This window comes from Zootoca vivipara, chromosome 4 (assembly GCF_963506605.1).
Source record: "Zootoca vivipara chromosome 4, rZooViv1.1, whole genome shotgun sequence".
In the NCBI taxonomy this organism is placed as follows: domain Eukaryota; kingdom Metazoa; phylum Chordata; class Lepidosauria; order Squamata; family Lacertidae; genus Zootoca; species Zootoca vivipara.
The window spans coordinates 62,770,974-62,795,748 of record NC_083279.1 but is presented as its reverse complement, the minus strand read 5'-3'; the positions used below and the strand labels follow the sequence as shown (position 1 = coordinate 62,795,748).

The 24,775-nt window shown below is 42.6% G+C and overlaps 2 protein-coding genes across 5 annotated transcripts in view; both read left to right on the top strand.

Annotated features, from left to right (window-relative positions):
- The window catches only part of ILDR2 (immunoglobulin like domain containing receptor 2), a 38,579-nt gene extending 31,109 nt beyond the window's left edge, over positions 1-7,470 (top strand). For 2 of the 4 annotated variants that reach the window (XM_035115995.2, XM_035115997.2), the window contains 2 exons: positions 335-1,028; positions 2,735-7,470. In XM_035115995.2, coding sequence (XP_034971886.2) covers positions 335-1,028; positions 2,735-2,770 — 730 coding nt within the window. In that variant the 3' untranslated portion in view covers positions 2,771-7,470. Of the gene's footprint in view, positions 1-334 lie in introns of all 4 variants that reach the window. The other 2 variants (XM_035115996.2, XM_035115994.2) reach the window with 1 other exon arrangement.
- A 3,093-nt stretch (positions 7,471-10,563) lies between these two features.
- Positions 10,564-23,869, top strand: LOC118085352 (uncharacterized). The gene is made up of 8 exons (XM_035115907.2): positions 10,564-10,777; positions 11,681-11,755; positions 12,992-13,291; positions 13,700-14,005; positions 15,920-16,051; positions 18,077-18,166; positions 21,597-21,761; positions 23,307-23,869. The coding sequence occupies exons 1-8, from the start codon at positions 10,627-10,629 to the stop codon at positions 23,351-23,353; spliced, it is 1,266 nt and encodes a 421-aa protein (XP_034971798.2). The 5' UTR covers positions 10,564-10,626; the 3' UTR covers positions 23,354-23,869.
- The last annotated feature ends 906 nt before the right edge of the window (positions 23,870-24,775 follow it).

Genomic DNA, 24,775 nt, shown 5'->3' with positions numbered 1-24,775 from the left:
AATTGTATTCTTTTTACTTCTTTGTTGTTTCTTCTCCTAAGCTCCTTTGGGAGAAAGGGTGTGATAGCAATTATATATATATATATATATATATATATATATATATATATATATACACATACATGTGTGTGTGTGTGTGTGTGTGTGTGTATGTATGTATGTATGTATGTGTATATATATCATTTGCTAGGCAGAAGGATATTAGGCTGCTGGATATCAGGTGCTTCACTTGGGGTTTATTGCTTGCTCAACCTAGGTGAGCAGGCAAGTCCAGTTACAAGACTGGCTTACTGATTTGAAACAAAAAACACGAACCATTTCCCGTCTCTTTCAGCCAGCAGAGATGCAAATCAGAAATGCTCTCGAGGAAGAGTTTCCCCATGGGAGTGCCGGCTGTCTCCATGGATGAACTTGCAGCCTTTGCCGAGTCCTACAGTCAGCACGTCTGTCGGACAGAAGGCACTCAGGAGCCCCGGCGCTTTGAGAGAACAGGATCCAGGGGAGCACGTGGAGGTGCAGTGCAACACCCAGAAAACTCATCCGATGAGTATTATGGCAAGCACAGGGCAGGAAATCGTGAGCCGTTGACAGATTCGGATCGGGGCTGGACGTATAGCCCACCCAGGAGGCGTACCCACGAAGAGAAACACTTGCCTAGGCTAGTGTGTCGGACACCGGGAGGGAGTCAGAAGTATGACCACTCCTACCTTACCAGCGCCCTTGAGAGGAAATCGCGAAGCTATGATGAAGGTGGTGATCATGGCGGGACACCTTCAAAGTTTAGCTCACAATCCAGCCAGAGAGGAGGGACATACTATGCTTGGTCGCCACCATCCACGTACAAACCAGGGCAGCAGCAGCACCACCAGCAGCAGCAACAACAGCAACCTCCACAGCAAGAGGAAGGGGAAGACACTCTGCCGCCATACAGCGAAAGGGAGTTGAGCCGAGGCCCTTCATACAGAAGCAGAGAGCAACCTAGCCTGAATAACTCAGATAAGAAAAGGAAGAAAGAACCCAAGAAAACAGTGAGGCCATGTCTGACACTCCTGATCCAAATGGGCTGAGCAAGAATCACCAGGCAGGGTGGCTAGGTTCTGGGCTGATGGGGCAACTTAGGGCCGCTTCGTAGTCAATGTTTTTGTACTCTGGTTCTGTTACTCAAGTTGCAACTGGGGAAAGATCTCAGCCCTGCTTGCACACCTGTTGCAGGGGGAGCCTGAAAATTGTGGCCACTTTCATGTTTCAGTCTTAGGCCTTGGAATCTGAGTACAAAATGCATTATAAAAAAAATCTGCCTTGATTAGGAGAACTGAGGAGTACAAAGAGGAATATCTTGAGCAGAAGGTGTCAGGCTAGGGGCTGATAATGAGAAAGGAAGCAAACTAATCTAATTTTAGTAAATCGTAAATGAATTTTGGGTAACTGATGATGGGTGAAAGCAAAAGTTGCTTGATTTGATCCTAGTGACCTGAGTAGAAAGGCAATTCTTTTAAAAGTTTCCAAAGTTCAGAGTCTAGACAACGTTTGGAAGTGGCATTTGTTCATCTTATTTTTTGAGCAGTTGGAACAGTTGTTAACTATCTGTGTACTGGTGTTGTTGGATGGGAAAGTTGATGGCCTATGTATTTCCTTCTTAATAACTTGTTGCTTATAACTTGTTGAGTAGTTAAAAGTGTATTTGCACTAGCTGATAATCCACTGATGTGTCAAATTAATTTAGAAGGCTGCCTGGTGCAGTTTGTGTCTGATCAGTCAGAAAATTGCCCACTGATCACTCAGTAAAAGGAAGAGCATTCATGGCAGCTCTGGCCATAAAGATGTACTGAGAGCACACATGTATAACTAGAGAATTATTGATCTGAGGAAGATCAGTTAGTGCAATTATGCTGGCTTGGGTGATGGAGAAAGGAAGGCCCAAGTGCCATCTGGCAGCTTACAAGGAGCTACTGTGACCCTTGTACTTGTGGTGAGATATTTGGTTTTTAATCTAGACTCATCCAGACTTCCTTTTGTGCCACATTTCTAGGTACAGGTCCTGGCTTTCCAGGTCCAGGTCCGAGTGGTTTTTCATTTTTACCCAGTGCTTCCCCCAGAACAACTCGTGTTTTACAACTGAATTGAAGCAAATGGTAACCAGGTTTTTCGCAGACTGCCGTTTGCTCCAATTCAGTGGTAAATGTGGATTTTCCCAGGGAAAGCACTGGGACTCCCCCCCCCCAAAAAAACCCACACCACTTGGACACAGAACTTTAAAGTGTGGGGCTGTGCATGGAAAGTGCGGCACAAAAGGAAATCTGGATGAGCAGTTAATTTTGAATATAGACAATGCCATCAAAAGCCTTCCTGAAGCAGGTTGTGTGGAGCCTTGTGAAACTGCACCCTGCGCTCATGATGAAGCACTTAAATGAACAATTACCCTAGGCATGGTTTGAACCAGGAATGAAAACAAGGGGTCTTCCAGCAGGCTTTCAGAACGTCGTACGAATTTGCCCCTTCATACTGAGGTTGTGCGATTGATGGGCAGGTGGTTAAAGATAGAAAGATCTGAAAAATGCCACCATGAAGCTAGTTAGCATGTGGGGAAGCCCCACTGTAAGAGGCCTCTTAAGGTTTCTGAAAGCAGAAGCCAAGCACCCAAATTTTGTTCCCTGCTGAGGATACATTTTTCTCTTCATGTTATGAGACTTGCAATTTAATGTTTCACAGTGTTTGCCTCTCTTTTCCCCCTCAGAATGAGTTCCCAACAAGGATGTCCCTCGTGGTGTGATGCTGTTGCAGAAGAGTTGTGTTAATGGACTTGGAAAACAGAAACAATGATACTGCAGAGTCACAAGATGTGTGTTCTCACCTGATAATAGTCAGACTCTTGTCTGTTTCATCATGTGAATAGAGAAGCTAGTTCCAACCAATTGCTCTCATCCAGTCAACACCTTGGAAAGGGGAAGCTCAGTTGACAAGGAAATGAAACATGGAGAAGATTTCTTTTGCCAAGCTAATCTTCTGATCTCCCAGCAAAGATGGTGTCTCCATATTTTTATCCTCAGTCATCTTGGAACCCACAGTATTATGGGAGCTGCTTTCTTGTATGATGTATATTCCCTCCCCGATATGACTGACTTCTCACTTGTACTGCTCTGCACCCTAGATTTGACAGGGAAAGTTGCCACAGGTTCAAGGGGCTCTCACCATTTGCTCTTTCTTCTCATCCTGAGACTTCTTGAAATGGCATTTTCAAGAAATACTGCAAAATGAATTCTACACCTATCTGGAAATGATCCAAAACTGAGACCTGGGGGCACTGCACTAAGGAGGACAGGGTAATATTGAGGAACACATTCGAGTTCCTGATTTTATTTTTTTAAAATGTCCTTCTCATTCAGTAAAGGGAGCCACCAGTGAGATTAATGTTTTGTTTTGAAAGTGAAACGTAGTAGATTTTTGCTGTAATGAGAATGTGCCATGTTATTTCACTGTTGTCTGATATGATGTATCAGCATTGCCTTACAGTTGAACTATAGCCATAAAAGGCTCCAGCTAGTTCTGCTGATTGGCCCTTTCGTAAGCAGAGCTCAAGCTTCGGTTCTGCTGACAGTACTCTCTCGACAATGATTTTCTTCTTCTTAATAAAGCCAACTAGTAGACAACAACAGACCTAGAATGAGAAAATCAGGGTGCAAAAGAGGGGAAAATAGCCATGGCTTTTATACTTCTACAAGGACCAATATTTCCTGCTTGGCAGGGGGTTGGACTGGATGGCCCTTGTGGTCTCTTCCAACTCTATGATTCTATGATTGCTCCTTTTCTGGTAACTGGCTGCGGCCATTCAATAAGGCAACAGAAAATTTGAACAATAAATAGGTTGGGTGAAACACCAGCTTTGAAAGTTACTTCATTGTTCACATTTTGTTCTTCTAAAGCGTTAATAGCCCAAGAATCTGCCACAATTCTGGGAAGGCAGATCTAGTTCAGAAGTGGCACGTGATCCTCAAAAACTTGTTTTATGCTTGGGCTAAGTAGACAAAATTGAGCGTGATGTCTGACTGCTGTAACCCCTGCCTGGGCTCTAGCACTTCTGAGGAAGCAGTGAAGACAAAACTGAACAGGGTATTGCATACTGCCTTGAAGCTGGCCAGTCCCAAGTGGCATTGCTCAGACCAGCAGCAGCTTGAAAAGGAGTACAGTACTTAAAAATTAGGAACTGTCGGCAGGCCGCCACTGTCTGAGAACACTTGGTCCGCTTCCTGCAAACAAATATTCCCACCTGTGACCCCTTTTTAGTGGACTGCAATCTTAGTTTAAGTGACTACAATAAGAGGCAGGAAAGGCAGGTTGGTCAACAGTTTGGGAGTATTTGGGAGGTTCCTTTGGTTGCATTTTATGTTTCTGGTCCTATCATTCTAGCCTCAAGGCATAGGCTGAAAGCACATACCGTAATACAGGAACCTTGCTGAAGCTAAATAGGTCTGGGTCTGGTCAGTGCTTTAATAAGATATTACCATTTAAAACCTATGTATGCTGTTTTGAACGTGCTCGTGGAAGGAAGGCAGAATATCTAAAACAAATATATAAAATGCATTTGTTGTTTCTGTTCCAGCAGCTTCTCAATCCTGCCAAAACCTAATGTTACAAAAATAGCTGAGCTATCTGTGCAGGCTCCTGAAGAGTCTGCTCACAACACAGTTGTGCACTGCCACTTCTATTCCTGACTGAGCTCTTGTCTTCTTTTTGTGCCACAGATTGATTTAGTTTAGTCATAAACTGATAGAATATGTTTGGTATGGCAGATCCTGCCATGTTGCAGGCGATCGCATTTCACGTTAATTGCAACACTATGCTTACAAGAAAGACAGTTCATGGGGGAGGGGGGAAGGGAGCACTCATCCAATACAATACTGCAACAAATGCCTTAGGTATGTTGGCTATTTTCTATCCAGTGACCACAAGACGCTTTTTGCTTCCTGCCTAGCCTTGGCTATCACACACAGTTGGAATACATTCTTGAGATGACAGCACCATCTTGTGGACATATGAGGCATCTTAACGTTGCTTCTAGCATGACGGACAGAGTTGTAATCCTAAGTCTACTTACTTAAGAGTAAATTGCATTGAAATCAAGACGGCATTCCTATAAGTAAATATATAGTTTGGATCACACCAGCATTTTTCATTGCTTTTTAGAGAGGCAGCTGTAAAATAAGTTACCCTTTCCCCTTCCCTGACATCCGTTGCTTAGAAACGCTAACCGTGGCCCTGAAAATTGGTGCAAGTGCTGGGGAAATTGCTACATGCATCTAAAGTGGCTTCAAAGCCAGTACCGGACAATGCAGTGCATAAGCATTTTGTCCTAGGGTTGAGCTAAATTACTACTATGGTAGTATTAGAAAGAATTCCCAGGTGAAAAAATGAGGGGCATTGATATCCAGTGTTTGTGATGTGGATAGGGGTCTGGCCCACCTCCTGCCCTCCTTCCCTGTTTCTCTTGGTGCTTGAAAGCCTTTATCACAGAATCTTTAAAAATCGATTGAGAGACCTATATTAAGAGCACATATTGAATGAAGTCTGCAGCCTTTCTCACTGGTCCTGAACTCATGGTCAGGTGCAAATCAGTGGGTGTGATGCCAGTCCATCCCTACACATTGCAGGAGGAGACACGAGTGAAAAGGCCTTCCGTCTTGAAGCCATAATTCTCTTATCAAATGGAAACAATAATGGCTTTACTTCAAAGAGTTTTGCTAAGCAGTTATAAAGCAATTTCTCTCTCTCCCCAATACTGTTATTTACAATATTAAGAGCAGCCCTGGTGATGAGCATCACCTTCATTTTTCTATTCCACACCACAGCTTTAGAACTTAGCATATTAGCACGAAGAAACAAACCCAGCTTTTTGTTGGAGCTGATCAGTATGGTGAGTATGCCTGACCTCCTGTTTCTTCCCAGTGTTAGTCCACCTGTTTTCTTCTGCAAGAAATGTTTCAGATCACAGATGTGCTATGTTCAGTCATATCTCAGCATATTGCAGAACTGGAGTGCTACATGCAGTTTTAACAACAGAGATCGATCTGGCTGCCGCATGCTGAACTAATTGCACAGCTTTCAAAGGCAGTTACATATAGAGGACATCACATTACTCCAGTTGGGAAATTAGCAGGGCATGGCATGCCCCCAACAGTATGCAGGACCCTCTGTCCCAGAAAAGGGTACAGATGGTAAATCAGTCAAAGCTGATGAAACTGCCTTGACTTGTCCATCCAAGAGGTCTAGGTCCAGGAATGTTCACAAGCTACAAACTCGATCTATTGGTGGTGGTGGAGGAGTCATTCAACACTGGCATTTCCATCCCTTTATAGGTACTTGGGCTACCCAGCATGATCAACTCTACCTTGTCTGGATTATGTTTCAGTTCTAGTTTTTGTATACTTCCTGAGCACCCCTTGCCCATCACCAAAGGGCATTTGTCATTCAGATTTAATTATGTCAAGCATAGTGTTTCTATGCCTGGGCTGGAACCAGAAACATTTCCTGCATCATCACACATATACAAATGTGCTCCTGTATGAATTCTCTGGCATTTAATAAGGCTGGAATACCTACTGAGGTATAGCTGGTTGCAGCTATAGGGCTTCTCACCAGTGTGGGTTCTTCTGTGGTTAATGAGATCTGAGCCCTGCTCAAAGCTTTCCCCACACTCCACACACATTTATGGCTTTTTTCCACTGTGGATCCATTGGTGATGAGTGACATGAGATGGTTGGCTGAAGCTCTTCCCACATTCTGGACACTTTTATGGCTTCTCTCCTGTGTGCATCCTTTGCTACTGGTGGAGCTGGCACTGATTATTTTTCCACACGTTGCAAACACAGGGCTTGTGGCCCATATATATTCTCCAATGTTTGGTAAGATTGGGTCTCTGATTGAAGCTATGCCCACACTCATGACACATATATGGTTTCTGTCCAGTGTGAATTCTCAGGGGCCAAGTGAGATGTGAGCTCTCAGTACACTTAAAAGAGCTTTTCTCCAGAGTGCATCCTCTGGCGCACGGCCAAGTCAGATGCTCCAACTTAAAGCTCTTGCCATATTCGGAACATACAGACTCTCAACTTGATGTCTCCTGGGACACTGCTCCTGCTTGAGTTTTCTCAAGACCTTTTCCCAAGCAAGTGGACAGGCTGGATCCTGGCTCTGAAGTGATGTCACACAGGCACAACACAGAATTCAGGTTTGTGTAGGTACCGTCCAGATTGGGAACCAGTGAAATATTTTCAGTCATGATAAGTAGCACAACCCTTTAAGCATTCAGAGGCTCCCTCCTGAGGAGTTATTTTATTTGCACCAACACCTCCTGGCCAATAAAGTATCAAGACATATTTAATCCTGAGTATTTTGAACCATACAGCCACAAGAAGACAGGGAGCTGTTGCTGCCCAGAAAAAAAAGACCAGCCCCCCATTGCTCCCCTCCCAAAGCAAAGAGCAACTACCCCCCCAATACACATAACTATGTGTGTGCGCACAGTGTGAATCCAATATTTTTTAAGAGATAGTGCTGTAGGACAGATGAGATCAGGATGAGGATTCACCATCCCAGTGTTGAGGCACAAGAGCTCAGTCCCTGGTGTTTAGTGGTTCAACTTTAGTCCAGTGTATTCAAGATGTTTAATGTTTACTTCACTACTGAGACTGATCTACACCTGAATCTACCTCACGGTGCCCTTCATGCCGAGCAAAATATGGCAGCCTGCCCTGTACTCCTTTACAATAAGTAACGAAGTACGGGAAAAGGTCCGTTTGTAACGGACACACAGAGTTACTGCTGGTTCCCCAGGGGATGCTCAGAATTAAGCTTTAGCTAAATTAGATTTCGTTCCAAACACCGCTAGTAAGATGCAAGTGCTGCATTTGTAATAATATGAACACAGAGCAGGAATCAATTGTGTCAGCAAATGCTACAGCAATAGCTTGGGCAGAAGTGGGGCAATTCCAAGAGGAAGCCAGGGAGTGTTAAAGGCTTCTCTGGAAGCAGCCACAGCAGTATGCCAAAATGGAGAGCAGGGCAGAACAGTGAATGCAGGCTACAGTGATAAGATGAACTAGAACTGCTTTTATTTCTTGGTTTATTTTATACAGTTTTTACTGTGGCATCCATCTTGGAACCGCTCCCAAGAACACAGGCCTTGAGCATGCTCAGTGCCAGCTTTTTCCTCAAAACAAAACAAAACACTTTTGCCTTCTGGCCTCTAGATGGCAACCATGTAAACATATCTTACCATCATTCATATAAAGTACTGTACAGTGGAACCTCGGTTTATGAGCACCTCGGTTTATGAATTTTCGGTTTACGAACACCGCGGACCCATCTGGAATGGATTAATTCACTTTCCATTACTTTCAATGGGAAAGTTCGCTTCAGTTTATGAACGCTTCAGTTTATGAACAGACTTCCGGATCCAATTACACCAATGCTTCGGGTTAAGTGCGCTCCAGGTTGAGTACTCTGTGGACCCGTCTGGAACAGATTAATCCACTTTCCATTACTTTCAATGGGAAAGTTCGCTTCAGTTTATGAACGCTTCAGTTTATGAACAGACTTCCGGAACCAATTACACCCATGCTTCGGGTTAAGTGCGCTCCAGGTTGAGTACTCCGCGGCCCCGCCTGGAACGGATTAATCCACTTTCCATTACTTTCAATGGGAAAGTTCGCTTCAGTTTATGAACGCTTCAGTTTAAGTACTCCGCGGACCGTCTGGAACAGATTAATTCACTTTCCATTACTTTCAATGGGAAAGTTCGCTTCAGTTTATGAATGCTTCAGTTTATGAACAGACTTCTGGAACCAATTGTGTTCATAAACCGAGGTACCACTGTACAGTGGTACCTCAGGTTAAGTACTTATTGGTTCTGGAAGTCCGTACTTAACCTGAAGCGAACTTTCCCATGGAAAGTAATGGAAAGTGGATTAATCCGTTCCAGATGGGTCCGCGGAGTACTTACCGGTAAACTGAAAGTACTCAACCTGAAGTGTACTTAACCCAAGGTATGACTGTATGTGTTCCTAGGTTAATTTAACCCATTCTCTTCTCATAGGTTTTCCTGTTTGCCCTGGTGCTTGCACAGTGTTAGTGCAGGCATTCCCAAACTTCAGCCCTCCAGATGTTTTCGCCTACAATCCCCATAATCCCTGACCACTGGTCCTGTTAGCTAGGGATCATGGGAGTTGTAGGCCAAAACATCTGGAGGGCCGCAGTTTGGGGATGCCTGGTGTTAGTGCAACTCACTGCATGTCTACTCAAAAATAAGTCCCATTGAGTTCAGTGGGGCTTATTCTCGTGGGTACAGGATTGCAACTGGTTAGTTTATTGCTGAAAGTATGGAAGTCTGTATTTTAAAAAAATTGAATATCAAGTAATTTGTTCATAATTAGGGTTGTCTAACCTGCTCTTCTTGTTGAATGGTCCTCTTACGGGAATTGTTTACTACTACTACTACTACTTATTTATTTAATATTTATTTACGCATACCCCGCTTTTCCCCCCTGACAGGACCCAAGGCAGCTTATACATAAAAACAAGAAATCTCTAAAAACATGGGGGGGGGGAAGACAGTCATTAAAAACAATTAAACATTAAAATAATCAAATCTTGTTTGAAATATACAAAAAATTGCAATAGGAACAGCATGGCACCAGCCCCTTTTAAAAAAGCGGTCAATTCTCAAAAGCCTGGTGGTGGAAGGACAACAAGGAGGAAGCCAGTCTATATTCTCCAGGGAGGAAGAATCTCCAGATTCAGAGCAGCCACTGAGAAGGCCCTTTTGTCCATTCCCACCAAGTGTGCCTATGAGGGTGATGGGCCAAGAGAAGGACCTCCCCTGAAGATCTCAAAACCCAGGCAGCTTCATATGAGGGAATGTGGTATTTCAGATACCTTGGACCTAAGCCATATAGGGCTTTATAATAGAATATGTTTTAATAGCTGTACATTGCCTGGAAAATGGTTATGAGGAAGGAAGAGTTCAAAGTATATTAAATAAATGGTCTGCTCAGAGTCAGTGACTTTATCGCATTATTTTCTAGCTATCTCAATATGGTTTCTGTTTCACACATCACCATTCCAATTTGGCCAACAAGGTTTGGGTACAATGCACTGGATTATTGGAGTTTGAATCTATATAATCAATGCTATATCTACTTACCTAGAAATAACCCCCATTGAACTCAGTGGGACTTACTTCTTTATAGACATGTATTGGATTTGCTGTAAAAATGCTCTGCTGTGGCTGGATTAATTACTAAAGTCTCATTAAATATTACACCCCAACTCAACACTTGCCTCAGGTTCCTCACTCTGAATCATGGACTGGTCGTCCACATCTCTCTGCTCTTTGTAGCTCTTATCTTTGATCTCTGTTTTTTGCTCTCACGTGTATTTATTTCTGTACATTCAGGCATGTGAGTAACACATTTAGCAAAAATTTGCATGAGTATTTCTTACAGTGGTTGAAACCGCCTTGTTTCTGTTTTGAAGAACCAATTCTCCCATGCTTCTCTGTTTTGACAAGTTACACTGAACCTAGGAAGAAGAGTTTAAAATCAAGATAGAACAACCCTTTATCTTTTCTAGGCAATGCTATGGAAGATCTGTTACTGTAGGGATGTTTCTGAGAGATATTGTGTTCTAATATATCTGCTACAGCATCCTACCAAAATGAACTCTCAAGCATTTTCTATTTTTCCTGTCCCATCAATGGTTTATATAGGCCTACTTGTTCTTCAAGGTAAGTTTCTTTTTGGCTTGGATGTGAATGAACTACAACCAAGTAAATATTTCATGGAAGTCAGTGACTTGGTATGTCATGCTTATGTGTAGGACTAGACAGTGACTGTCGTATATCAGAGTACTAAGATTTCGTCTGCTGTAATTGCATCAAATGCAGTGTAAATCCAACAAGCAGAACTGTAAGTGGTGTATGAATGGGATACATTTTTATGGGGTGAATCATAATTAAATTTCCAAAAAGTTTAATACACAGTATTACTATTTATGTTAGAAATTGCTTATTAAGTACCTTGGTAAAAGAGGAATCAAATGTATTTTGCAAGATTGGTCAACCCCCTCCCCCAAATCTCTTTAATATAATAAGATAATGGAAAAAAAAACAATAAGCTAAAGTATTTTTGAAAACGGTGCTTATATCACAGAAAGAAACTGAAGCCAATGAGATTGCAGATATGTTTAAAAAACAACATACATTTTTTTTAAAAAAAGCACAGATATTTATAGAAAGAGAGGATACATATTTTTGTCGAAAATTATGATTAAAGTCTACACATCCGTCATTGTGATGGGGTGGAAGAAAATCTGGAGCTGGTTGTAAGGTCTCTAATAGTTACAGAAAACTATCAGAAGAGCCTTGCTGGATCAGACCAAACTCTCATCCAATCCAGCATTCTTGCTTTCATACTGGTCCATGAGATGCCCATGTCCAAAGCCTTGTGTCAACTCCAAAATGAGGAAGCAACTAGGAAACAGGAACTTTGCCCTCCAGGTTCATGTACTAAAACTAATACATTTCTGCCTTAAGATTGTGGTATTATTCATGGTTATCTATTCATATGGTGGAAAGAATCGTTGATATGCAGCTTTTCTTAATGTTATTATTTTTATATTTCTGGTCCAGTTTTTGGTGATGCCATGCCAGCAAATAAGGCTTTGGATGAATCTACTGATTTTCCACGCAAAAGTCAATACTCTGGTGAGACCGCCTGGAAAAGGGAACATGTTACACCGTAAATAGCTTGTTTAACAATATTTTAGATATTTATCTCTTTGTCCATTTTGAGTCTGATCTCTGCTTGTTGTCAGCTCAGGGGTCAGGACGCTAGTGTGTGGAGAATCATGAGCACTGGCAAGGAGTTGGACTTAATGGCCTCTTATTTATTTACTTCAAGTATTTTTACCTGTCTCTTTAGCTGAGACAGCTCTTGTCCATTTCCAACATTTTGAAATTTTGCAAACCTCTTTTATCATAGAACTCTGCTTCGATGTAAAATAAAAATTTAGTGTACTGCAGGAACAGTGGTTGGCTATCTCCCAGTGCGTGCACACAATCATTTGACTAACCAGGTGGCAAAGAGGATTGGCCAGAGCTCATGCCCCTGTTTCTATACGTGCTTTATTTGAAAGAGGGGAATCATGGTCAAACTTATTTATGGCATGATCAGATGCTCAAGACAACCATGACAAACTGGAGCATGTAGATATGTAGTTGTGTCCAACCATGACAGCTTCAGCCTACATGGGGCAGCACTGCATACTAATGGGATTTCAGCATTTTATGGGGGTGGTCCCACCATACTGGCACACCCGTAAGCTTGGGAAAACTTGAGTCTGGGTTGACTATTTCAACATGCAGTGACTGTTTGGAAGAAGCAGCCAGTGACAGAATTACTGGGTTCAAGAGGGTATCCTACACTCACCATTTTGAACAATCCACCCCTAGTTTCTTTGAATCCAATTGGATAAAGCCTGGTGATGCTGCAACTACTTACAATGAAAGGATAGATATTAATTATTGATGCTTTACTGTTTTAAGACCAGTTTGTGAACCACCCTGGAATAATTGATAAAATATTATAAACAAAAAAGGAAACAAAAGAGATATTGGATATAAACATTCCCAGGGTTTAATTATGTCAGATAACAATGCTAAAAATGGATGTTCTATATTTAAAGCTGTCATATTTCACTTCTGAAAAAGTCTGAAATTATGTTGATTACAGCTGGGAAATGAATTTTACCAGCCATATCTTACTATGGAGATTTGAATTTGCTTCTGTGCTGTGTTTTGTGTCTGAAATTTTTAGATGTCCTCTTGAAATCTGTACATTTTGATTTCATGAAATTACAGTTTTGTGAATTGGTATGCTTTGTTCAATTTGGGTGTTAATGAATTAAATGTCTTCCCATCGCATCTTATTGACATGCTTAGGATCCAAAGTGGATAGCCTCATCAATGGAACACTTGGTGATTGTATTCTCCTTGATCTGGAGAACAGGAACCCAGCAATCCACATTCACAACGTGATTTGGAAGAAAGGCAATGCCTTGATTGGGATGATGATCAATGGTCAGAACTGTACAATCCATAGCAAAAGATGTTTTATCTATAACAATGGCACCTTGAGCTTGTGTCCTACTCAGTTGGACGATATTGGGCATTATACAGTGGCAGCATATAGTGAGGATGGACGCTTTCAATACAGTAACAGAAAGGAACTGCTGCTTACACGTAAGTATCAGATAGGCCCTCTTCTAAGGGACTGTGTGTTATTCCTATAAAATAAGTGCCATGCATTTGCAGCATTCAGCTGTATAATAGTCAGAACAGCTGGAGAGTTAGAGGAACACATTTAGGAGCGGATTTATGGCACATGGGATGGGGAGAGGGCAGAGAAGTTACATTGTGCAGCTAAAAGGCATTGTGCTAGTATACTTTTTAAATTGAATAGCTCCCTGAGAGTTGCATTTACTACTTTGCTTTCAGTTTCATGGCTGAAATTTGAAATGTACCCCTGAAATTGAAATATTTTAATTCAGTGAAATAAAAGTTTTCAAAATTCGTTCAAATCTACTTAGTGCACACATTTTTGAGGCTCGAAGTGAATTGTATGTCCACATATTTTTGCTCTGTGTTCAGGATCCAAACTGCAGGTTAGTCTCACCAAAGGAACACTTGGTGATTGTATGCTCCTTGAAATGAAGACCACAAAACAATCAATCCACCTTCATGATGTGATTTGGAAGAAGGGCAATATCACAATAGGAAAGGTGGATGGCCAGAATATTACAACTTGTATAGACACCAAGAGATGTCTTATACTTAACAATGGCAGCTTGAGCTTGTGCCCCACTCAAGTGCAGGATATCGGACAGTACACAGCAGAAGTGTTTACCAAGGATGGTGTGTATCAGTACAGTCACACAATTCAACTGGAACTTATACGTGAGTATTAGATGGGCATTTTCATGCTCAAAGATGAGTATCAAGTATTTACAAGGTTCATCTGTGCAATAGCTAACCACTGGAACGGTTATACCATAATTTTGTTGTAACTGTGTATCTTTCATACATTCCTTTTGACCAGAGCCTGCTGCAAATACTTTAGAAAAGTACAATAACACTTACCTCTGAGTAAAAGAAACTTGGTACTTTTACTGAATAGAAGGACATTAATGTTTTTTATTAATGCCATTGCCAACAATATGTACCTTTAGGCCATGCTAAGCCAATTGGACTGACTTGCTGTGTTGTAATCAACAGAACCTACAGGCACTTAACTTTGTGTGCCCACAGTGTGGTAGACTGCCCTTAAAATGGAACAACAGAAATTGGGTTCATTCACTGTTAAGAAACTGCTAGAAATGTTGATTTGCAGCTAAAATTGAAAATGATATTCATATAGGGTTGCCAGACTCAATAGAGAACTGGACAATAGACTCAATAGACAACCAAAGCATTTTAATCAAAATGTCTCCTTTAAAAAAAAAAGGCACTTCTGTGCCTTTAATTGCCCTGCTCTCTTTTGAGTCTGGAAACCTTAAAGAGAAACCAGCAGACCCTTTGTTTAATTTCCAAGCAAAGGGTCTGCTGCTTTCTCTTTAAGGTTTCCAGACTCAAAAGAGAGCAGGTCAATTAAAGGCACAGAAGTCCAGTTCTCTATTGAGTCTGGCAACCCTATATTCATACCGTAGTTTTGCAGAGATTATTTTTTCCTCCTTACACAATGTTTCAAAAAGCACCTGGAATTACCGGTGCTAGGTGTTGCTTCATGTAATAAGGGAGAACCTGATGAATGAAAACCAAGTTATGTTTCAGCGGGAAACCCTATTGAGATTATTAATATTGCACATATGTAATCTGCTGGATGAATAAAAACCGACTCTTGTATTGAAATAAATATTCTCCAGGCCAAAATATAGCTCAGAAGCTTCACTTACAGAACTTAATTCCAAACAACTTAAAACAATAAAAGTTACTTTCAGTTAGATGCATATTTTTTACACTTCTCCCAGCAGAAGCCAAAATATCTTAGATTACAAATATGTTGTATTCTGAGCTAGAAATCAAAGCTCTGTCTCTCCTCCACTGCAGCCTCCATTAGTCTCAGGTTGCTTGCTGGAGACAGAGATTCATATATCCATTCTTTTCAGTAGCTTGGAAAAAAGAAAACACCCCACCCAATATGGATGCCTACAGATTAGCATATGCCTAGATCTGCAATACAATCCTTTCCATATGACTGTGAGCTAAACATCTTGTGATCGAGGCACAGAGACATATCCCCACTTCATGATCCACCTGTTAGGCTCTTCTTCAGTTTCAATGGAAATTTCTAGTCGTCCTTAACAGTGCAATATAGGCACATTATAGATTTCCCCCCAATTCAATGTACATTAAACAATTATACTTATCAGTTTGATAACAGATTCACTTGTTTTTAGCTAAGATTGCTCCTTGTAAAAAGATTTTAGAATTGGTAGAGTTGGTAGGATATGTCTAGAATCTTATGCATGTTTACTCAGAGGTAAGCCCCATTCAGTTCAGTGAGGCTTATTCCCAGGAAAGCTTGTATAAGACTGAAGCTGATTTTTAAGCAATGTATGAAAATACATAGTTTTGTGTGCTGCCCCCCTCCGTCAAGCTGAGTTCATGTAACATTTATTATACATAGTTAATTGATGAAAAAGTTAAGAGCAAGGTAGTTAATTGAAATGATTAAATAAATTGACAGGGTAATATTAATGTTTTACACAGCGCCGCATGTCATTAAAAGTACAAACAGAGCTCTTTGTAAAACTACCTGTCAGAAGTGAGTTAAAACAGGTAATTATTTTCACAATTGCATTCTAATTTTAGAACCTAATCCACAGAAGACAATATGTTGGCCCCGTATATTCTTCTTCATCTTAGCAGGAGCTCTTGTTGCAGCGTTTCTTGTTCTATTGGGCTCATGTATATATCATGTTGGAAAATGGAAGAGGAAGCCAGGTAATCTTTCCTTGACTTACCTTGCTTACCATAATGGGGGAAACTCACTCAAAAGGTACAGATGGTTGTCTAATGCAACTCTTTCTTTTACTTTCTCAATAAAACCTTTTTCATCTCATGGTGATGAAAATCCATGTGCAGCCTGATCACTTTTTTTTTTACAAGCACACCAAGCACATTGGGATCACTCTCTCTCTCCCCCCCCTCTCTGACACACACACACACACACACACACACACACACACCACAAGATGGAGGTCAGCATATAACACCTGTTTGGACATAATGCTAAACTGTACTTTAGCATAATAGGAGTGAGCCTACTCAAGACGTGGACTCAAGCATTCTCCTGTCCTCTCTCCTCCTCCAACATGCATCAGAGGAAGAGATCTTCATCTGCTTCCTGAGTTAAGCTGACCATAATTGGTTACATCTGAAGTGGACCAAACTATGGGTAGGGCCAAACTATGGTTTATTGAAACAGCGGTTTCTGATCTTGGCTCAGTTTAAACTGTAGTTTGTTGAAGCGAATGCAGTTCTTGGTTCGGACATAACAACCCATTGTGTGTCAGGATTTCTGTTCCATGTAAGAGCCCCCTGTGCGCCCCCCCCAATACACGGGAGGCCTCAAAGACCTGGAATAGTTCATATGGGTGTTTCCGATCACTGCAGCCCATACAACTTCACTCAGCTTTTCTTACTGAAGTTTGTAACCTCAGCTGTCTCTTTTTCTTTCACAGCTGTTCTCTCACAACTCTCTCAATCTGCCTCTGCTTTGTCTCTGTAGCTGCAGATTTCTCCTCTCCGTTTTCCCCATCTCCCACTCACAATTAATATTATTTTCTAGCAGTTTTGCTGGGACAGAGGTTCTCCCCCTCCTTGCTTCTTAGCTGTCCTTCGTTGCTGTGCACTTGCCAATAATCCTTTCTCCTTGCCCCCCCCCCTTTGTGTGTGCGTCTATCACACTCTCCCGCATGACCTGCCGTCTTTTATCAGGCTGCAGTGAGTGTGTCAGGGCAGTGTGTCACTTCCAGTTCCCTGCACTGTGACTAGCTGAAACCAGGATGCAGACTTTGCCACCCTCTGGCGCATGCCAGGGAGAGCCACATCCTTGAGTCTAAAGTAAGACATTTTCAACTGAAGATCCCCTTTGGGATTGCTGGCATTGTTGAATTGTTTGCTTACTAACATGAATCACAGTGTACTAGGTAGGCATACAAACTGAGCTGATAGCAAGTATATGCATGCACTTATTTTTTAAAAAACCAAGTTATTGTAGATATATTTTAAGAGGTGAAGATTCCTTTGGGAATTCTTGTATCAGTTCGTAGGAACACAGCATGATACATGCTATCATCAAGCCCATCTGCCCTGTCTTATTACCTTTTTCTTTTGGATGGAAGGTTCTGTGAATTTTGCTTCTGTGAATTTAATAGATTTGCCTTTAAATGTGAACTGAACTCCCCCATCTCTAGCCACCAAGACTCAACCTCTGAAGAGGGAAAATACAAAGAATTGGATCCATCGCCTTTCCTCCTGCCAGCATTGAAAGGCTATGAGCACGTGATGGGTTGTGAGCAATTAATTGACGCCCACACCTTTTCTCGCATGTGCCTCCTGTCCTCTTAGCTTTCATAGGGTCCCTGATAAGAGGAAGTTGCCAACGGATATTTCAGGCCATGTTTTAAGTGGTGCAAAGCTAGTTGGTTAAAAAGAAAATAGCTTGAGGGTTTTTCTGTATGCATATGCCGGAAAGCCAGTTACTGCTGGGGAAAGACTTTATTCTAAGCTTCCCTTAAAATCTGTGCCAATTTTCATAAAGGCTGTAATGGACAGGAGGAATGTGACCCACCTTTCACTTGCTCTAGAAAAAGAAAAGGCAAAGAAAGAAATGGGATTGTGTCTGCACCCCTGCAATAATAGTAGGAGGTGATGGGCTATTAGGAGTGACTACGGCACCAGTAATATGTGCTTTCAGTTCTCAATGAAAACCATTTCCACACTTTTTATTTTATATGGTTTAAGTTCTCTGGAAAACAAGAAGACAACGCCATGCAAGTTGGAGAAAGAATGTGCCTGACTATGCAGTAGTTTATAGGAGAAAGCAAGACCAACGTGAGTACCGTGTTTCTCATATTATAAGACATGTCTTATATTTATTTTTTCCTCAAAAAAACCCACCATGGCTTATTTTCAAGGGATGTCTTATTTTTATTACAGTACATGGGTAGTGCAGTAGCTCCCCCCGCTATCGTGTTTTGTGTGTCCTGTTGCGAGTGTGTGTCCTCTCGCTCCCACACCGGGCAGTGAGCTGGGGAGCGGAGGTGGTTTTGCTGAGTTGATTGAGTCAGGCAGGCAGGCAAGGGAGTCACCCTGCTATTTCGGATCGCCTGAGGAAACGTTTGCTGCTCTCTCTCCCCCCCCCCATGCCTGCACCTCAGCCGGGCGCACATCCTCAACCCGCTTTGTGCGGCGGGGGCAAGATGCGTGTCAGAATGCAACCCCTCAGATTCCTTCCGCCCCTCCCTCGCCGCCAACCGACCCCCACCCCATTTCCCCGCCTGAGGTAAAAAGTCCATACCTTAGTTAGAGCCCGGTGACTGTCTGCAAGCGGGGGCTTCGCGCGGCGCGTGGAAAGGCTGCATCCGGGTGTCGGGGCTTCGCGCGGCGCGTGGAAAGGCTGCATCCGGGTGTCGGGGCTTCGCGCGCCGCGCGCAAAGGCTGCAGCCGGGTGTCGGGGCTTCGCGCGCCGCGCGCAAAGGCTGCAGCCGGGTCCCGGGGCTTCGCGCGCCGCGCGCAAAGGCTGCAGCCGGGTCCCGGGGCTTCGCGCGCCGCGCGCAAAGGCTGCAGCCGGGTCCCGGGGCTTCGCGCGGCGCGCACAAAGGCTGTAGCCGGGTCCCGGGGCTTCGCGCACTGTGCGCTGAGGGTCCTGCCGGGACCCGGGGCTTCGCGCTCCGCGCGCAAAGGCTGCAGCCGGGTCCTGGGGGTTAACGCAGCAGCAGCATCCGGTTCCGAGCAGCCCCCTTCCTTTTCCTCTTCTTTGCCACAGACCTGCGGTATGGCTTATTTTCGAGGTATGCCTTATATTTTGCCACCTCAGAAAAATCCTGCCATGCCTTATTTTGTAGGGATGTTTTATAATGTGAGAAACACGGTATTACAGCTGAGAAACCAGTGTACACTAATCTCTATGTGTTTAGGCTTCCATAGGATCTAAAACTGTGATTGTAGAGTCCCAACTGCTAGAGACCTCTGTATGTTGCAGTTGAGGGCAGGACAGGAGGAAGTCGGAAGAGTGTGACCTTTCTCCCTGGTAATTGTGTGAGGACAACAAACAAAGGTGGTTTTGGTGTGATATGTTTCTATTGCAAATCAAGGTGTGCGGGTCCGGAACAAATTGTTTTGGAGATACCTCAGACCACAGAAGCTGAAAGCAGCAAATTCTGTTGGGAATCCTTAGCTCTAGACCACAGAGAGAAATGAGCCAAGCCAAATGTTACAGAAGAAGGCCATGGGTCCTCCAGTACCCACAGTCTGGCACTGCCCTGCAACCTAAGGTTCTGCTCAAGGCCACCAACAAAGCCATGTGTGAGATCCAACAGTTTTGACCTTCCAAATACACAAATACACAGCTGCTGGGGCTGGGGGAGGGAAATGTCTTGGGCCAGTTGTGCCTGAGGGAAAAATCTTTTCCAACTCCATGGTATGGCTTGATGTGTTGTACAAACCTAGGCTCATGGTTTAGCTCTCCCAGTTTGGTGCAGCAGCCAAGCAACTGATGAGAAGCAAAGCTGCTGTGATCTCCTCTCTGGGAGCCTCCACACTCACACATAGTTTGTGTTAGCATGATGTGTGAAGCAGGCCTAAATTAATATATGAGATTCAGTTCCTGGACTGGAGACTTCCTGCAACCACATGTATATTTGGATTCAGGGTGGAAGAAAGATGGGATATAAATGGAAGAGAATACATAGACAATAACATAAATCTGTTTCATTGGAGCTAGCTAGACTCTTCCGCAGTTCTTATGGTTTTACATGCCAGTTAAAAGACAAATAAAAAACCAGAAAGCTCTCAGAACTTCTTTACTGTGCTTGCATTTAGGTCGTGTCGGTGCATCATTGCCAAGTTTAGTTTGTTATTCATTATGGGGTGATTCATACACTGTGTTCTGCTGCCACCAAGTGCATTTAACAGTTCAGCGAGCAGAATACTCATGTGAACAGTGCCACTTAGTAAGTAGGACATTCTGAAGCACTGCAGATCAGCTTCTGGAAGCAAGGATTTTTGGTTTTTTTTTTGGAGACTACTCACCTCAAAGAAGTGATGGTTCTGCCTGTTTTCCTTCCTTATAAATTAAACTCCACTCCAACAAAGTACTGCCGACCAGTAGCAAGATTCCAGGGGGTTTCAGGCATTCACTGATGGTTTGAGCTCCCCTGGAGAATCGAAGATGTAGTGGAGACTGCTTTAAGAAATCTGTTTTATTTGCATATTTACACCTTCCGTCTGCATGGAGGGAGTCCAACTCTTACAGCATGGTCATTTCAAGAGGGACTTGTTCCCCACAGCAATGCAGCACTGGAGTGCAAGGCATCTCTCCCAGTCAGCCTTCAACCAGCTTGCCCAAACGGGAAAGATGTCCCTGGCCTAGCTACTAAATGAACTGCATCTTCTGACAAATGAGATAGTGTGTTAAATAGAATTGGGTCTCAGATTATTTCAGAATTCCATTGTCTTTTCCCCCCATCATACATGTGTGCTGGGTCACATTGAGCTACATGCTCACAAAAAATGCGACTATGGTTTTGTATTTATCAGGAGGTCCCACAAGTTCATAGCTGCCAAGTACCCCGTTTTCTCCGGGAAACCCCCGTATTTTCTTACCGTTTCCCACAGGTGTCCCGAATGGCAAAATACCCTGTATTCCCCTGGATTACAGAGCTCCTGCCGGGGGCCATGTTCTTCTGGTGCCGCGCCAGCACCGGAAGTCGCTTCTACGCACTTCTGGACATGAGTAGAAGTGACTTCCGATGCCGCTGTGCCCATTTCCAAAATGTCCGAAGCGCCAGAAATCACTTCTACGCATGTCCGGAAGTGCGTAGAAGCGACTTCTGGCGCTGCGGACATTTTGGAAATGGGCACAGCGGCATCGGAAGTCGCTTCTATGCATGTCCAGAAGTGCGTAGAAGCGACTTCAGGTGCCGTGGCACTGCTGATCCCAAATTTTTCGATCCAGAACTTGGCACCTACGCAAGTTACATTTCCCAAGCATCTTCTTGTTGTTTCTAATCTGTTTTCTCTCTTTCCAGTAAGGACCCAAGGCAGATTTTGGACCCTCTATTTATGGTCTTCAGAAAAGGCTACTTACCTGGGAGTGAGCCCCATAGTATACAGAAACCTTGTGTAATGATGCTAAAACCTATTCCCCCTATAGAGTACTGTACTTAGTAATTTTTGTTTGTTCCTGTGTTACAACATGCTTATATGTTAATGTTGTGCTGAACCAGCATTTACTTTCCATGCTTTTTGCTTTCTTGCTCAGCAACTGCAAGTCCAGAGTTACAAAAACCACAGGCTATAGAAACCAGAGAAGAAGGTCAATGGTTTTCAACTGGGAATGAAAAAGAGACTGCAGTAGCAGCAATAGCAGCAGCAGCAGCTCCCAACACAGGAAACCCCATGCTTTTAAATATCTCTAGTTTTCAAGGTAAGTGACCAAAACTGAACCACACTGCAGACAGGAAAGACACATTTTTATCTAAAATAGTTTAGCTGTGAGCATCTCTTGAGCATCCTGAGGACTTTTCTAGTTATAAGGCAATAGGCAGATGAGGTTGTACTGCTTGGCTAAATATCTAAGGACATACTTATCTTGCAAACATATTAAGTTTTATATTGGTTTAACACCCCCACAGCCTCCTGGGAACTGTAGTTAGGCAAAAGTGCTGAGGATTCTCTGATTATTCTGGCCATCTTCATAGCACATCAGGTTTCTGGAGAAGGAGAATGACTAGCACATAAAGCAGCTTAAGTCTGAAATATAAATATGCTAAAAGTGATTGAGCCTCCATGAAATTTGGGGGACACTTACAAAAGTGAATTTTGGAAGTTTTTTTTCCTCATAGTGTGCAACCTGATGCCTGTGGGGAGCCTGAAAGAATTACTTGAGCACAACAGAACTTTCCTGGGCCTTCCATAGGCATCTGGTTGGACACTACGAGAACAGAAAGCTGGACTAGGTGGAATTTCTCTCTATACAGTGAAAGCAGCAGAAATGTCCAGCATTTGTAGCATGGTCGCTGCCCAGATGTCAATTGGAGCTGTGGTAAAATAGGGAAGTCTCAGATGTGGCGCATCTCATTTCACCACGTGAGGTGAAATGGGAATGTGCTGTCTCCTGTCCCCCCTCTGTTGCCCCTGCCACGCCCCTGCACAATTCCTGCCCCCCTCTCACCCAATGAGTGGCAGCACTGCATGCTGGAATGTCTCTCTCTTATTAAAATTTGGTGGTGGTGGAAGTGGTGGGGCAGATGGGGTGCCGCCTCTTGTACTTCTGCCACCCGAGGCAAAAGCCATAGCTGCCAAGTTCTCCCTTTTTTAAGGGAAATTCCCTTATGCTGAATAGGCTTCCTCGTGAGAAAAGGGAAAACTTGGCAGCTATGGCAAAAGCACAACCCCACCGCATCTGTGGTCTGGCTCTGACAAGTCTTGTATAGAGAAAACGAACTCTTTATTTTAGACCAGGGTTGGTGAATGTGTGGCTTCCTAATGTTGTTGGGCATCAAATCTCACCAGCATAGCCAGCAGTCAGGAATTATAGGAGTTGTACTACTCCGCCAACATCTGGAGATCCAGATGTTGGATCTCAGTTGTTGGATCTTCACCCCAGTTTTAGACAGAGGGAGATAAGTACTTTAGTGTTTTAGGAGGACTCATAGAATCGTAGAGTTGGAAGTGACTCAGGGTCATCTAGTCCAACCCCCTGCAATGCAGGAAAGCCGGGAAAGTTTGGAGACCACAGGGTGAGAAATATCTTATAGATGTATACATATTATTTTTCTGTTCAGAGAAAGAAAACACTTTATCACCACCACTGTGTATGAATGTCAGGAGTTGTAGTGCTAGTCTACTGAGGAGTGACAACTCTGTTTGCTGGGATGGCAGCTGTGTTCTTCCAGATCTTGTGGACTGTGTTCTGTGAGAGGTTTGATGATGCAATGGAATTAAGAGAATAAATATGCATTTCTTCCAGTGACCCAGCACACATGCATGATGGGAAAAGAGACAATGGAATTCTGAAATCATCTGAGACCCAATTCTATTTAACATGCTATCTCGTTTGTCAGAAGATGCTTTTCATTTAGTAGCTAGGCAGAGGCTTTCAAAGTGTAAAAAAATAAATCTTATTACTAATTTTAATCTCGCAAATATGAAACAATAAAAGGCCATTTTACCTCTTCGTGAGGTGATGAGAAACTGCTCTTTCAGCAAATTGTCATTACATAGATAGCAAATGGGGTGAGTTTTATGTATAGATTCAATATTATGTTGTAATCTGTTAAGACCCAACTGTACTGTATTGTCCTGATTAAAATAAGCAATGTTTAATATGTATTGTGTATCATCCAACTTCCCCTCTTGCATTGTCCCTGATCATTAATTATCCTTGTCTATGCCTATTGGGGATGCATTATTAAAACTGCTGTTGGTATGAGTTGCTAGACTTGTCATTCTTCAGGTTTCTTTTAATCCAAGACTATAGAAGCTGAAGCTATGCTTTTGCAAGGGGACTGGACTGGATATATCTTCTATATATATATTGGCATATGAACATGTTTTATTGTAATTTAGTTACTAAAAGTGTATGCATTAAAAAGCAAAAGTTTATTTTCTTTAAAAAAAGGAAACCCTGCTGACTTGTTCACGTCAAAAGTTTCAGCCCAAATGGAAAATAGATTTGTGTACGACTGGCTTTTACTCTGCTTCCTGCCTAAACCACACCTAAACACACATCCCCTTGCTAGGTACTAAACCTATAAGTATAAAGTGTTTCAGAATCATTCATTAATGACCAAGATATAGAACTATGGTTGCAGACTGTGCTCTTAGGCCACATTAGACCGTATAAATAGTCACATTGAACGTAGAAGCTGCTAACTTGCCCGTCAGATTTGCATCAGATCAAAAGGTAGGTGAACCAAAATAACCGCCATCTTGAAACTATAAATGTTGTCCTTGGAAATCTAGTTTGAACCTTCTTGCCTATCTGGATGGGGATGCCAAAAGATTGCACTTCTTAGCTTTCAACCCCTGATTTGTCACTCAGTACTTTGTGTGAAATTTTACACTTTTTAAGTAGCTCATTGTAATTCATGGTTAATGCTAACTAACCCCAGTTACTTGGGAATAAGCCCCATTAAACTCAATAGGGCTTGTGTCTGAGTAGAAATGTTTAGGGTCGTATCATAAGTCATTAGGAAACAGATAATTTATGTTTCTTTGATTTTCCTATAAGTCCAAATTTCGGTTTTTCTTTTCTCAATAAATCTTATTTGTGTTTAAGTAATGTCTCTCTCTGCCTTGGGTTATTCACCACCTTTTTCATTTTAATCATAATCTTTGTTCAAGAAGGTCAATATAGAGTATGCCTTTCTGATGTACCTGGCAGTGCACATTCCCAACTTTTCAAATGATCCGTACTCACGTTCAGTCACAAACTTA

What these genes read in the sequence shown, in the direction of transcription:
- LOC118085352 (XM_035115907.2), top strand. Translation starts at nt 10,627, where the DNA reads ATGCTATGGAAGATCTGTTACTGTAGGGATGTTTCTGAGAGATATTGT. An exon ending in AGGCCTACTTGTTCTTCAAG is followed by an intron (nt 10,778 to 11,680) that starts GTAAGTTTCTTT and finishes TTTCTGGTCCAG; the next exon opens with TTTTTGGTGATGCCATGCCA. An exon ending in ACGCAAAAGTCAATACTCTG is followed by an intron (nt 11,756 to 12,991) that starts GTGAGACCGCCT and finishes TGACATGCTTAG; the next exon opens with GATCCAAAGTGGATAGCCTC.